We start from the raw sequence: 15,600 nt of genomic DNA, 5'->3' as shown, positions 1-15,600 counted from the left end.
TACAGATGTTTTTAATTTGCTCTTTAATTTGACAAGGAATAATTAAAGACCAGGATATACATATACCTAATTTCGATTTCAATTTCTTTCTAGATATGCGTAAAATAAATTGGGTCAAGCTTTGCCCAGCATTGAGCAGCCCACATAAGTCCACATAACAGCAAGTAAAAATAATTGATATCACAAAAATGTTGCGGAGTGCTGACGATCGTCCGCAGCCAGCAAGGAGCCCTGGCGCTCCAGTTTCAGCAAATGCAATGGCGTCGATAGCAGCCCCTGTGCTCTTCTCCTTGATCGCCTTACACGGTAATTACACACATAGCAATTATTTCAATTTAATATGGTGAATGGGAATGGTGTATTACAAATTAGGAAATTTCAGTTCTTCAATACAATTCAAGGAAATGTACTTAAATAATTTTCAGTTTCTTTAATTGCAATTAAATGTAGTTTTGCAGATGATAAAATGTATTTAGTTACGTAAACTTGTTATAAAGTTTATGTATAAAATCCTTAAGTTTTGAACTTCTAAACAACACAATTATTGATTTCGATGCGGTTTTTAATATTCGGTGAGAATATTGAAATAAGTAATATTAAGAATATGTTGAGTGTGTTTCATTCCACTCAATAACCACGACTGTCTGCTACGAGGAATACGATTGTAAAGATTGAGACAGAAGTTATGAGAGATACAAAACACATGTAACTTATACAAGATTGGATGGAGTCTGTTTTCGCTATCACATTTTACTAAGGTCTAGTAAAAGGTGGTCAAGGGTGATTTGTGTCAGGTTTGGCTGCCTGCCGCGGTCAGTGCAGCAACGTGACGCAGCTGTCCCTAGCGCTGGACACGCTGCTGGCTTCGTACGACCGCGAGCGCGCGCCGGTTACGCCGCTCGCGGTCGCCGCGGTGCTGGACGTCCGTCACGCCGCTGTCGACGACCGTGCCTCCACAGTGCGCCTGCTCGCAGACCTCCGGCTGGTGAGTTGATTTACGTCAGGTTTAGCTAACCGGCGTGGTCAGTGTAGCAACGTGACGCAGCTATCACTGTGCTGCTGGATGCTGCCTCATACGATTGACAGCTGATAGGTAGCAATAACATTCCCAATGAGGGTCAACGTCAGGCAGGCGATCGTAAAATCAATGCCAAATCGTCAAGATTTAAAGTTACGTCAACTATTTTTACGGTGACCCTGTGTTTGGCAGCCTTGAATGTAACCGAGAGCAACCGAGCGAGCCAATTCAAAGCTTTTAAAAACCTTTCAGGGTTCTTAATAGGCCTTCTCCATGTTTGGTGAAGGTATCTAGCAAGCATAGGAAACATAATGAGCAAAATAAGTTTATGTTCCTTAAATATTTATTTGCTATACAGTTCTGGCAGGACGAGCGCGTGAAGTGGAACGTTACGGAGTGGGGCTGCGACAGCGCCCTGGTGGCGGCTGAGCAACTGTGGTTGCCTGACGTCACTCTGCTGAATGCGGCCGCCAGCGGCGACGCAGGTGCGTGCTGTCCCAGTTTATTGCTTAAGTTAGAGAGAGAGAAGCTGTGGTGGTCCAATGGAGACGCCTGTGAAACGTAAGATCCCAGGTTCGACTCCTACTCGTGAAACATGACATGTATCAACATTTACCGATTTAACTCATGTTGATGTTTTCATAGGCCACAACTTCCGGTGAAGAAATACATCGTGTGGGAACATGCATACTATCTGACTGAATTTACGTGATTTGTCACTAGATGGCGGTAGGTACTTGTAAATAGTTATATCAGGGTCCATGTCAGGGTCAGAATAAAATCTGACACCAATGTTAGCAATAACCTAGAGGAAGAACACACTCTTTAAGAAAAAAGAGCCAATATGGGATATAATAAATTCCGTTAGTCCGTCCGTATGAATTTAAAGGATTGTGCATTTATGTCGACAGTAGTTTAGTTGATTTGGGTTTCGGACGCTGAGTGATAGATTTGGAAGAGTATTTTATTACTTGCATAAGAAGTACTACTACAGTATGGTTGTAAGTAAATGAATAAAGTATTATATAGTATATTTCTATTATTAAAATTCAGGAGACGCGTCGCTGCGCGCGCGTCTGAACGCGTCGGGCGCGGTGGAGTGGGTCGTGAGGCTGGACGCGCGCGCGCCCCTGGACATGGCTCTTGAGCGCTGGCCCAATGACGAGCAGAGTGTCTCCTTCATGTTCACCTCTAAGTCGCACACCTTGGAAGAACTTGACCTCACTCTTAAACCTTTACCGGTAAACTGCATTCATCATTCTACAAACTTCAGTGGGCTATACGAATAAACTAAAGTTAGCCTATGTATTAGACAGGCATTGTTTATTTTAGTTTTAAGGGATGCAATAGATTAAGGTTAGTGCTTAGTGTTATACATATACTTACCTACTAGTTGCACTCCGCTTATTGGGCCAGCCGTTTGAGCGTGAAGTAGAACAAACATAACTACTCACTTTCCTGGTTAGTCAGAGCAGTCAGTTATTCCAAAAAGATTTCAAAGGCGATCTAAGTATTACTTATTACGAGGAGAAATAATTATTAGGAAATTTTCCTTAACCTGAAATAATATCTACTTATTAATTACTACTTAATAATATCTTATTATTACGATGCAGGGACAAAGCGCCTAAAGATGGTATAATATTTTTTTGTTTCAATGGCAGTTGACGGCAGTTTACCAAACGGGTGCGTGGGAGTTGTTATCAGTGGCGCGATCCACCGCGGTGTGGCAGGAAGCGGCGGGCGCGCGCCGGCGCGTGCTGACCTGGCAGTTGCTCCTGCGCCGGCGCGCCGCGGGAGCCGCACACGCAGCCTGCGCCGTGCTGTGCGCCGCAGTGTTCTTACTGCTCACCGCTGGTCTCCTGCCACCTAAACATCGAGCGCCCATCGCTGTGACAGCTGCTTTGACTGCTGCATTCGCGTACGTTAATCCCATTTTTGATTGATAATAATTTATTATGAGGCATTGCCATGAATGAATGTCAGCCAAAAAGAAATAGCATCTGCTTTATCGTTATTGCGCCAGTTCACAAATGACTTATTTATGATCATTACCAACTCCAGATTGGTGACCTGGACATTGCGCCTTCCGCCATCATCATCTTGCCCACTGGTGCTGCGCGCGGCGGCCGCGGTGTGCGTCTGCGCAACCGTGGCATGCGTCGGCGCAGCGCTCGTGCAACGAGTGTCGCTGCGAACCGCGCCACCGCCGAGATTACTCTGCACATTGCTCTCTAGAGTCTCTACCTTATGTAGGCTTACTTCCCATCAGGTAAATGTCTCTAAGAGAATTAATTCAGAAGCTAACGTATAAAACATCATGAATGATCTGTTCTTTGAAAATAACTGTGTTATCATGACTTTGTAATTTTTACATCACATTCAATTCTACTTTGGAAGTGTGTTATTTTTTATGTGTATGCTGTTTTCACACCAAGAAACCTTGTCACATTTACAGCTTATCTCTCGAGGTTAATATATTTTATTATAATCTGTGGCTTATCTATTATATTCGTTACATGTCAGTTTTGTAAATCCTATAAAAAAAATATTTGCGGCATTTCTCGGCACGGATTTAACAGGTATCCAATAGGATACCTGTTAAAATTTCGTTTAGATCTGAGTTAAGTATTTTATTGGGTACTTAAGTTAACTTTTTTTTATTACTGCAGGAGAGTGAGTCAGTGTCGGGCGATGGCGGGGCGGGCAGCGGAGCGTGGCGCGCCGCCGCTCTGCTGCTGGACCGAGCGCTGTTGACCGTGCTACTGCTCACGTTGCTCGTCGCGCTCGCTTGCTCGCTCGCCATCCTACTCTAGTCTGAAATAGCTTTAGGATCCACTCCCGTGCCACATTTTAATGAGATTCATAAAGGTTATTCGACGGCCTTGATACAGGCGTACACCCTGTCAAAACGTGATTTTTTTCCATTGCAATGCCAAATATGGTCAAGGTCAAGATTAGTTGATAGACACCCAAATGTGACCAGTCAACTCATTCATTTTCATCATCTTCTTCACAAGCTGTAACAGTATTGACATTGCAGTCAGGATTGTCAAATAATAAGAGAGACGTAATCTGTATTAATTAATTTTATTTTCCGAAAATCTAGGGCCCAACGCGTCATATGGTCCATTGAGAGCGGCCCCCATTCCGCTCCTCTTAACCCCCACGATTGCCCTGCATTCAAAATTCGACTGTAGGAACCAAGTAGCTACCGACCTACGAAAGGACACGTCCATTGCATGGAGATTTGGAAGGAAGTAGACATGTATGATATCAATGAAATATCAGGAAAACCTCAAAGGGTTATAAGATCCTCCGTTATTTCAAATCATTGGTTTTATTATTTCCCCTGCGATATCATAACAGCACGTCCCAACTTGCGACTGAAATTAATTTGATACGGTTTTAGAGAAACCATTGTTTGTTATTATTTTATAGCCATATCTACCTAGTGTCCAATAAAATTTTCGTTTTATTGTGTAATTAAGTCATAAACATAGCTAGGTCTGGAGATATTTCATGTTTTGCAAGAGGTGTACGTTTGTAAATAATATTGTTGATAAATTACTACTTATTTTAGGGGCTTTCTCCCCGTAGACTAGCGCCACCTCACATTTTTGTTAATTTCTTTTATTTCTTAGCAAAAATTTAAAAAATATTTTAACAGATAATGCCAAATGATAGATAAATAATTTTAGTAAAAGTATTATAGTTTTCCATTACACGATGTAGTCAGTTTGCTAAATGGAAAAAGATGGCCACTAAATTTTTTTTAGAATACTGTGACCAGATTTTATTGTAGAAAACTATTACGCATGTGACATAATCCGTAATAGTAGGTGATGGGAGTAAGCGCCTTAATAACTCGAACAGCCTAATAAAACAAAATATTAATTTCTGTGTATTGTGTGTACCTACCTCTTCATTTAATGAATTGTCCTTCATTAAAACATTACCTACTTGTTATAATTGATGGTGTACCTACTTGATATAAGTAATTTAATTTTGCTAAAATCTTCAATCAACTACGTAAGTATCACTTTGTGGTCGTGCAATGGAGCGTTGAACTCGTGCACCGAGTATTTCGTAAAATTAGCTCTTTTAATGTACCACATAATTACTACCTACTTAAATATTTTCGAGAAACCCCAAAATATGCGGTCGGTCATCATAATCTTTTGGTCATGTTAACTTACAAATTTGATCTTTATGAAAGAGAGATCGAAGATACGAATATTCGATAGAAATTTTAACGTGTCGATAAACAACCAAAGTGATAACGATAACCAAATTACAATGGTTCCTTTTATATCTTCGAAGTACCTATGGAACCCTAAAATTTAGCAATCCTGAAGATTATTTTAAAAAATATGACTCAATCGAAGCTTTAAAACATTTGGAACAATAACCGGAATGCACTTGTGAAATAGTTTACACTTATCTCTCGAAGAAGTTAGCAAACATTACGAAACAGAACGGCTAGGCTTCAAATGATAAGCATTATGATTATTTACCACACACATGTACTAAAAACACATTTTTGAGAGTTTTATAATAAGTAAATAACTTTTTGTATTTTTTATAATTGCGTACGTATATTAAATTATTAGTAGTTAGTGTAGTTAATATATACATAATATGTAGTTTAGTTAGTAGTAGTTAGTATACCTAGGTGTTATAGTAAAACATAACTAAAATAACAGACCTAATTATAGTCGTATTTTAACAAAGTGATAATTTTATTATTCCCGGGGCTTCGCTCCCATGGGAATTTCAGGATAAAAGTAAAGTTATTTTAGGTTTTCAGGTTATATTCCACCCGCGTACCAAATTTCATAACAATCCTTCCAGTAGACCGACAGTCAATACCTACACACATCCTCATAGACTTTGACATTTATGATTTTTAATATTAGTAGGATAATTTCTGTGTATTTATGGTTTGAAGTTTACCACGTTTTAAATATAGTAACTTCTGCCAAAAATTACCTCAATATAATTTATTCATTTGAGATCACATAAAAAATACTTTGGAGTTTGGACTAATGTAAAAAAATAAACGAATAATCAATCCAAGAAGCGGTACTTAGATTTAAAGCGCTGGACAGGCCGGGGCCTGTATAAAGGTGTCAGTATAGTTGACGATGGCGAACAAGGTGAGCGAGCCGACAAGCGAACCGAGCTGGCAGAACGCGCCGAGCGAGCGCATGACTCCGACACCGCCGTGCCGCCCGAGCGACAGCGTCCACATGCGCGAATATGAGATCACCGCTGTCAATATCACCCATGACATCACCTGTGAAAATGTCATCAACATTTCATCTGGTTCCAGTTGGATTCCAGCAATGACTCCCTCCACCTTTCGCAACCTTGATATTCAAATATTGGCAAAATCATTGTTTGGCCCAACAATGGAAGCCATCACATTATCAAGTTCTCCTCTCTTTTTCAATGACTGTATAGGACTGATTATTGATGATAGACAAACGTTACCAAAATATATAAGTTACTATACTATAAGTTTACTATGCAATTTAGCTACCGTATTGTCGGTAAAACAGCTCTTATTACATTAATTATTCGTACTTATGTTGGTTAATTAAATATGATTAAATCTTAGTAGGCAATAACTATAACATACCACTAGAGCATCCCCGCCGGCGGTATCAATAAGCGGCGGTGTCGGACTCATCAGTGCTGTGCTGAGGATGAATCCGAAAGGCAAGCCGGCCAGCAGCAGCAGCGACGCCAGCAATCGCGGCGACGCCAGCAGCCACACGCCCACCAGGCACGCGGTCGGATTGGCCATCGTGCTCAGTGTCACTGCCAGGTGATACACGTCATTCCCATAGGGCATGCATGAATACGATTGAATCGAAGGCATCGCTCCATTCGATAAAGCATTCAAAACCACCACCAGAATTGTCAAAGAAATCCAACGTGGGTGATACCAAGAGTGTTCGTCTTCTGATCCTTCTGGTTCTTTCTCTTTCAGTTCTTCACTGGATCCGTGATTTTCGATCGCTTTGGAATTTTTCTCTGATGAGAATTTTTCGGTTTTATCTATAAATACGAAACTAACCACACTGATGACGGCGAGACCACTGAGCAGTAGCATGAACACCTTGGGCTCGAAACGCGGCGGCGGGTAATGCGCCTCTATGGTTGTATTGTCAGTCGACGGGATACACTCTGGGGCGCCACTCGCACCTTGTATTAGTGCTATAATACTAGGTAAAAATCCACTCAATCCTTCCCCAACCAGGTACGTGGCTAAATAAATATCCCTGAAATGTCTCAAGTACGGATAGAACAGCACTGAACTAGTACATCCCACTAATGCCACGAAAAACGTTAATATGAGAAACGCAACCGAACGCTCGGTGGTTCCGACTACGGCTGTTTCTGTGTACACAAACGCATTGATGAACAGGGATAAAGTTACTGTAACTAGTAGTCCTAAGATGTAGTGTGAGTCTAGTACGCGTGGAACAACCCGACGCAGCGCCGCGTACACGATCAGGCCGATGTTGGCGGAGGACACGGCCACGGTCATGGAGGTGGGCAGCGCCCAGCCCTCGGGCAGCTCTTGCACCAACAACGGCAGCTGCACATACATGCCGTTGACGCCCAGCCACGTGCTCATCCCCCAACACGCCATCAGCACGTCGAGCAGAATCATCCGCTTGGGCTTGATGACGGCGTTTCCTTCAGATTCCAACATTCTCTTTCGCGCGCTTCACAACTACACACTGTTCAAACAACACACATCAGTTTTATTTTAATAACAAATGATTACTTTTATCGATAATCTCTAAAGAATATATATCACAAATTTACAACAGCGTAGACACCTGATTGATGTTTTAAAAGGTTCCAAATTACCAAATTAGCGTGCATTGTGTAATTACCTATTTAAAAACACTAAATTGTGAATAGGTTTTGTGTTTCAAACGACATAATGTCACGTAATTATCAGTTGTTAAGAAGATAACCTACCTGAATGGAACTAGTTTTATCAGAAACAATTTAAATATTATCTTATTAAGATAACTACGCGCTACCATACAGACGGAGTTTGTATTACTAAATCTACAGATGTATTTGTATCAGTTTCAACGTCATGTTACTTTCAAAGCGTGTTTTGGCAAAAACCCGTTTGGAAAAAACATATGCACTATTTTTAGGACCCGTATTTTTCTTTAAATATCTAATTTGTTAGGTGTTCGTAATGAAATACCTATTTATTTTCATTTCGGCATACATAACTCAAATCCTTTTGTGTCGCGTATTTTCCGGGTGCCCTATATGTTAAGCTACTACATTAGCTCCCTCAATACCAAATATCACAAAATTTGGCCCAGCTGTTTGAGCGTGAAGAAATAAAAAACCAAATCACAAACTTTATAATATTAATGGGATACCTAGATATTTTATCAGAAATTTGTTACCTCTTCACGCTTTACCTGCTGTTGAAATTTTAGTCAATTTTAGTTTAAGTACATATTCGTTTGAAGGACATACATAGGGTAGGTACCTTGCATCCTGAATAAGACATGTGCCAGTGGAAAAGTTCGCAGGCGACGCCGCGAGTAAAAGCAAGCAGTATATTTGGTAGGAAATATATACTTTGAAGTATTATCCTTGTCTGTGATATTTCAAAATTAGTTTTGCATAAGTAACTTATGCAAATCGAATGGAGAATTTATTTACCGGACGTAAATTCTGTGTCGCACACTTTCACAACCTATTCCAACATTACTAAATATAATAATGTTATTTCTCCTATATACATTAAAATGTTATTATTATATAGCATGTTTTTTATTATTTATACATAATTATTAAATGGGCAAGATGAGAGAAAATTGACATTCTGCTCAGTTCATCGACACATATATGTTTTTATGTGGTTATTGTGACGAGAGTTGGACGCAATTGTATGTATGAGTGTATTTATTTGTATGATTCAATTCCATCATAGGATATGGCAAAATAATTACTTTTTATTTAATTCGGGCAGGGTGAAACCAGATTTACGGGGAACGAAACAATCTCAAATCAACATAAGTACATATATTTTATTTCTCAAATAAACTAATCTACTATCGCAGTCTACAAAGTTTGTGGGCACACGGGTGCCTGTACAAATATGGAGGTATTGCTGATGAGGAGGAACATGGCGAGTGAGCCCCCAGCGGAGCCCAGCTGCGAGGCGACCCCGCAGCCGCGCATGCCCCGCGCGCCCCCCCGCCGCCCTCGCTCCAACGTCCACATGCGCGCGTATGACAATATAGCCGTCACCACCACCCAACATAGCACCTGAAAACAAAACGTCCAATATGAAGAGAGAATCTACAGACTACAGAAAGCCTAAACTTCCTAGCACTGTCATCGACATTGAGTGAGATAATACAAAAGTATATTTAGAATATTTTTGATGATAAATTAATAATCCTTTCTTTCTCACTGATAAGTGTTCATTTGATTCCACTAATCTCTGGAACTACCAGACCGATTCATAAAATTCTGTATTTGATAGCCACTTGAATGAGAAAGAATTCAGAATTCCGAAATCCCGGGCCGAAAATCAATAATAATAAATAATAGCTAACCACTAAAACTTCTCCACTGGGGTGGTAGAGAAGCGGCGGGGCTGGCCTGAGCAGCGCCGTGGCGAGGATGTAGCAGAACGGCAGGAACGCGACCGCCAGGCCAGCGGCCAGCGCGCGCGGCCGCGCCGGCGACAGCCACACGCCAGCCAGACACGCCAGCGGGTTCGCCATCGTGCTCAGCGCCGTGGACAAGTGGTACGCGCGCACGCCGTAGGGCCGGCACGAGTACGACTGTATGTGTGGCAGCACTCCGATCGCCACCACGTTCAGACACGTCGCCAGCGCCAGCAGCGCCGCCCAGCGCGCCGACATCAGCGACAGCGGCCGCACCGCCTCCTCGTCCTTGTTGCGCGCCACTGTCGACACGCGTTCCGAAGCGAACAACCCACCGCTGTCGATCAGCAGAAAACTCAACATGCTCGCCACAGCCAAACCTCCCAGCACTAACATGTATATAGTAGGCCCGAACAACGGAGGGGGCTGCAGCGGCACCAGCGTCGAGTTGTCCGCCGACTGCACGCACATCGGTTCGCCCCCCACGCCCTGCACAAGCGAGAGTGCGCTCGGAATGAAACCACTCAAACCCTCCCCCACTAAGTACGTAGTCAAATAAATATCTCTATAATGTCTTAAGTATGGATAAAACAGCACTGAACTTGTACATCCCACCAGTCCGGAAAAAAACGTCATTGCTAAAAATGCTACCGAACGTTCAGAACCACCGATCACAGTGGTTACGGAGTAGGTGAACGCGTTGATGAAAATTGCGAGCGCTGCTATCAAGAGCAAGGCAAGAATACACAGAGAGTCGGAGAGACGCGGGAACATGCGATGTAACGCGGCGTACAGCAGCAAACCAATATTGGCGGTTTGGACAGCCACCGTCATGGCGGACGGCAGCGCCCACTGTTCCGGCAGCTGATCCACGAGTAGCGGTAACTGCACGAAGAAGCCGTTGACCCCGAGCCACGGGCTCAGTCCCCAGCACGCCATCAGCACGTCCAGAATCACACGCCTCTTTGTATTCATCATCTTAACAGCTACGCCGTCCCCCTCTCCCAAACAAGGCGACAACTCGTTAGGGTCGCTTATCCTGAAGCACAATAAATTACTTGTGTTAGTTATATTAGTTTAGAAGCAGGTACAGCAAGAATATATTATTTTGTAATATTTTAGTCTTGTTAACATAGCTATACCCATACCCCAAGATGGAAACTATATAAAAAATAGAGTAAGGCTATTAAGGTTAGTTCCATGGGTCAAATAGCTGGTGTCTGTAAAGATTTATGAAACTCTTGCAGAATGGTCAGTTAAATTTATGGTTATACCACATTATATCCCAGAAACACCGGCTTGAAGGAATGGTGAGATTAGATATACTTAGTGATAAGAGAAGAAAATGAAAGTGTATAACCGGATTTAAAGAAATGAATCATTATAAAGTAGGTCGAGACTGCATAAAGATCAAAAAGATGTTAGTTACACTTACATTGTTTCAACCAACTATTAGGAGAATTGGCAGAACGTTTCAATCAAATCACCGTTTTATAATAAACCATGCAATATGATATCGATAAATCTGAAATAAATATATGTATTATATTTATATTTCAAATATATACCTACATTTCACATCGCAATCATGGAACTTGAGGGTGTCAATTCTTCATAGGACATTATCGTGTATTAATAGTTTTTCAATAGTACCAAATATTTTTTTATACTGTAATGAATTATGTTGTTATATTAAAAATAAGAATTAGAGGGGACACAAAACGAATAGACAGTAGAATAGTGGATGGCGAAATAAAGGGGAGACAGACCATCGTCCAAGACCGTAGACTAATAAAAAACAAATAACAAAAACTGTGTAAAACGGAACTTGATATTGAAAAATAACTAAGATAGATATTATAGATATAGATAATTGTGTCAAAAGTTAAGTTAAAAGAATTAGCACCCAGTTTTGATTCCGTTTTTTGTAAATATTGTCTCGTGCACATCGAGTACAGTCACTGGGTATCGAGTACAATCAACAATATTGACAATTTTAAGTAAACTTCCTTTTCAAATTTATGCTCCAGATATAACACAGAGTCGTTTGGTTTTACAGATGAACTCATAATAAGCTGGCTATTGAAATGATAAAATAAATGTGATCTATTAACAAAATTCAGAACTCGACAATCGCCATATAAAACAGTCATTGGTTCGCATCGGTTTTTCGTGGAATATTTAGACAGAGTGAGAAAGTGAATATTAGTCATTTTCAAGGGCAGCTGTCGAGATGGCAGATATTTATTTTTATGAACAATGGGCTTGTTATGTTACATCAGTATCAAGTAACAATATTGAACAATGATTATGTTGCATTAAAATTTATGCTTTCAGGTGTAGTAAATTCTATCATTTTGTAATGGTTTATTCATATGTATAAAAGTATAGTCACAATAAACCATTACAAAATGATAGAATTTACTACATAAGATATCAGAAAATTGGATAACACTGAAATTCCTTCTAATAAACCATTATATTTTTTAGAATATCTACCGTATGTGGACCGGTGGTAGTCCTGTGACCCAAAAGGTACCAAGTTCGAATCCTACTGTGCCATATGTGTTCGTATACAAATTTGATTCATGCATGTATAGTAGTTTTAATAGATCGCTCCTGGTAAAAGAAAACGTGAGGAAACCTGCATTCTAGTTGATGATTAATCAGCTAGTGTGTGGAAAAGGCAATAACAACCAAAACCATTCCATTAACATTGCCCAGGAAGTCATTGTATATTCGACGTAATTGCAATTGTGTTAATCCATCACTGATGATGGATTAACACAATTGCCTCCAATGGGCTTTTGCTACCCCTTTTAACCATTTAAAATTAAGTATTAAAAAAAACTCAAGTGATAAAGTGCACCCACCTGTCAAGCAGTGGCATAGTGCTGTGCAGTTTGCAGTGAGGAGTGTGACCAGACCACATCATCAGCGACCCGGCTGCCGGCAGCGGCAACCGGCGCCGGCGTGACCAACTGTCTGATGATAAATGACAGCCCGAAATTACTTATGATCAAATCAATACCATCCACTTGCAACATGAAATTACGTAATTTTTTTGTCTATTAGTATTGTTTTATTTTGTGTTTCAAAAGCATTTAGGTACTTAATAAATTCTTATCTTTCATTCTGCATTCATTAATAATGTAAGTGTTTTAATAATGTGTATGTCATGTACTGTCATGTGCAATGTCATATGTATAAAATTACATTCAATGTTATACTTTGTCATATTGGAATAAGAACTTATTGTATACATATTAATGTATATACTATACTTGAGCATTGGTACTAAATAATGGAATCATTCATAAGTACATATGAATGGATATTCATAAGATATTTATAGTTTTCAAGACTTAACTGATTAGGTACTTAGTTATAATTTATTATGCAGCACATTTACATCAGACTGTCGGTCACTACAACAAAAAGCAAGCATCAAATAATTACCAAAAGCATTACCACTGACCATCAAACTTAAGGTAGATACATAACGAGTTTAGTCATTATACCAAATGGTAAGTAAATTGGAATTGCACACAAATCTATTAAGCTAACTAAACAGAAAACAGTAATATGAGATTTCACTATGTCACTACCACAAGCTCAAATATCTATGTATTTGCAATATGAGTCTAATGACGTCATGCCAAATAGTGCTAGATACATGAGCAAGATAGTAAATTGGAAACAAATGAAATAAATTGGCATTGAGTATCCTTGAAGTGTATATGATATACTTATGTATCCATGGACATTTTCCTATGGACCTTATCAACAAAATATTTATTTACTAACTTTGTAACTTATTTTCTTTACTTTGAATGCTAGGATATGATGATTTTTTAATTTTTTTATCACACTCTAGTTTGTGTGGATATCAACAGATAATTGGTACTCATGCCATTTTCTTTCAGTTTAATTTCTAATGTAATAAATTTTTATACCTACCCTTAGAATAGTAACAGAGGAAATCCCAAGTTATAAGTGTGCATGTGCAGAATTACAGCCTGAAACCACAATACAGGTGGTCTCAATGTAGTCTTATATAAGAAATCATGTTGGTGAAAACTTTGACAAGACTATTCATAAAAATGTTAATGCTTACTGTAAGCTAAATTATGTTTTGTCACAATTGCACTTTACAATATTTGACATTGTCAGAATGATACAAAACATACTTTAGCTTAAAGTATACTTTAATTTTATTTTAATATACAGGATATATAAAATAGATCGAAGGGTGACAGTCATACCAGACTATATGATTTGAAGCAAAATGTAGAATTTTTTTTTTTATTCTTATAAGTGCTATGTTTCTATGAAAAGTTTTCCTCATTAATTTGAATAATATGTATAACCCACTAGTTAACCATCTTTACTTAAATGCTTAAATATAATAAATAGAGTAGGTAGGCAAATAACAAATTAGGTTTATAGGTAATAATATGATTAGGTATAATAAATTGTAGGAAAAATATTTTCCTTTATTGGATACATACAAATAGGAAGATTAGCCAAGAGCTTATAATATTATGAAATTTGGTTACAAAAATAAGTACCCAATATTTTACACTGAAGAAGTTAAAATACGATTGCTTTGAGTTACTTACTTGGTATCCATTCCTTGATTGGATTAATTTGTAATTTTAGACTTTGAAACGTAGCAAACCGAACTTACATCACCAATCATTTATAATTGAAATAAACCAATACTACATACAATATTATAAAGAAATAAACTACACAACAATGGTCACCAAATGCAAAGAATAAAATAGTTCAGGAAAGACAATTTTTTATAAAACAATTTTGCAAAAGTTGGTCTAGGACATCTACACAGTCTACAGCACCAACAACACGCACAGCACAGAGGTACGTACGTACAGTGTCAGTGAATTTGTTATTTTGCCTTTGCCTACTTTGACGTTTACGTGACACAGTGTCATTTAAATGATAACTTTTATATTTATCTTACATGGATTTAGTAATGTACTGTTGTGCCAGAGTACCATATCAAAGACAAAAAGAAATTAAAACTAGGATAGATTACAAATACACAAAAGATTTGAACATTTCCCGTGAACATTTCTATAAAAATTCCCAAGCTGCCACTTTGTATGCCGTGGCAGACTGGGCGTTGTAAAACACGATGCAGGACAAAATATATAAGCACTCTACACTTAAATCTATTGTATCCATATCCCTTAAATGTAATGTTTTAGTGTTTTTATATCTGTGCCATATCCAGAGATGGCCAGCAAAGTTCTGAAGATTTTCAATCTTGCCCCAGGGTTCTAAGTTTTTATCCGAATACATTTTCACCATGCAATTAGTAGGTACAAGTACGTACTAAATCCATAATTTTCACCTATTCGTCCTCTTTCTTCTCAGCTTAACATCAATGCAACCAAAAGTAGAATACCTGCTAAATATTTTTTTCTCTAGGATTTCCTTACATGCACAAATATAAGAACCGTGAAATTAATAGCTCGGAGTACCTACTAATTTCATGGTTCTTATATTTGTTTATTACATCTATGATAAGAACACAATGTTCTTATATCTGTTTTCATGACAGATTTGTCCACACTAAATCCTAAATAATAATATAAATGCGAAAGTACAAAAGTTATTTTGTTATCTCTTCACGCTTTATTTATTTTTTTCAACTTAGCACATTTTTTTTATATTTGGAATAAGAAGTGTAATATGTAAGAATATTGTAAATACATACTGCTCTTCTGCTGAGTACTGTATACAGTAACGGCATATGTATCTAGCTCCTTTTTTTTTTATAAAAATGAAGATGGTGGAGGTGAGATTTACTTTTAAGTTCCATTTATTTTCTTGAGACTGAAGACTATATAAAGATCTATAAATGTAATGAAAATTTGCTCA

At 38.8% G+C, this 15,600-nt stretch overlaps 3 protein-coding genes across 10 annotated transcripts; 1 reads left to right on the top strand and 2 right to left on the bottom strand.

The window, feature by feature from the left end:
- Window positions 1-185: 185 nt before the first annotated feature.
- On the top strand, window positions 186-4,915 carry LOC128676587 (neuronal acetylcholine receptor subunit alpha-10-like). Its single transcript, XM_053756772.1, has 7 exons — window positions 186-306; window positions 795-985; window positions 1,377-1,503; window positions 2,072-2,259; window positions 2,683-2,939; window positions 3,083-3,290; window positions 3,691-4,915. Exons 1-7 carry the CDS (start codon window positions 189-191, stop codon window positions 3,832-3,834), a joined length of 1,233 nt encoding a protein of 410 aa, XP_053612747.1. The 5' UTR covers window positions 186-188; the 3' UTR covers window positions 3,835-4,915.
- A 628-nt stretch (window positions 4,916-5,543) lies between these two features.
- Window positions 5,544-8,164, bottom strand: LOC128676586 (riboflavin transporter 2-like). Its single transcript, XM_053756771.1, has 3 exons — window positions 8,021-8,164; window positions 6,663-7,773; window positions 5,544-6,317 (listed from the first exon to the last, which is right to left on the bottom strand). Exons 2-3 carry the CDS (start codon window positions 7,743-7,745, stop codon window positions 6,114-6,116), a joined length of 1,287 nt encoding a protein of 428 aa, XP_053612746.1. The 5' UTR covers window positions 7,746-7,773; window positions 8,021-8,164; the 3' UTR covers window positions 5,544-6,113.
- Window positions 8,165-9,082: 918 nt separating this feature from the next.
- Window positions 9,083-14,592, bottom strand: LOC128676807 (solute carrier family 52, riboflavin transporter, member 3-like). Of its 8 annotated transcripts, none has more exons than XM_053757160.2 (5): window positions 14,313-14,592; window positions 13,651-13,709; window positions 12,564-12,675; window positions 9,637-10,729; window positions 9,083-9,343 (listed from the first exon to the last, which is right to left on the bottom strand). In XM_053757160.2, exons 3-5 carry the CDS (start codon window positions 12,623-12,625, stop codon window positions 9,137-9,139), a joined length of 1,362 nt encoding a protein of 453 aa, XP_053613135.1. In that variant the 5' UTR covers window positions 12,626-12,675; window positions 13,651-13,709; window positions 14,313-14,592; the 3' UTR covers window positions 9,083-9,136. The 8 variants fall into 8 exon arrangements, with proteins under 8 accessions (XP_053613135.1, XP_053613140.1, XP_064292561.1 ...); XM_053757165.2 differs by lacking the exon at window positions 12,564-12,675 and adding an exon at window positions 11,126-11,215; XM_064436491.1 differs by lacking the exon at window positions 12,564-12,675.
- Between the last annotated feature and the right edge of the window lie 1,008 nt (window positions 14,593-15,600).

The sequence above is a fragment of the Plodia interpunctella genome, chromosome 16 (assembly GCF_027563975.2).
Source record: "Plodia interpunctella isolate USDA-ARS_2022_Savannah chromosome 16, ilPloInte3.2, whole genome shotgun sequence".
In the NCBI taxonomy this organism is placed as follows: Eukaryota; Metazoa; Arthropoda; class Insecta; order Lepidoptera; family Pyralidae; genus Plodia; species Plodia interpunctella.
Note: the sequence above shows the minus strand (reverse complement) of the source record. Positions and strands in the feature narration are given on the sequence as shown.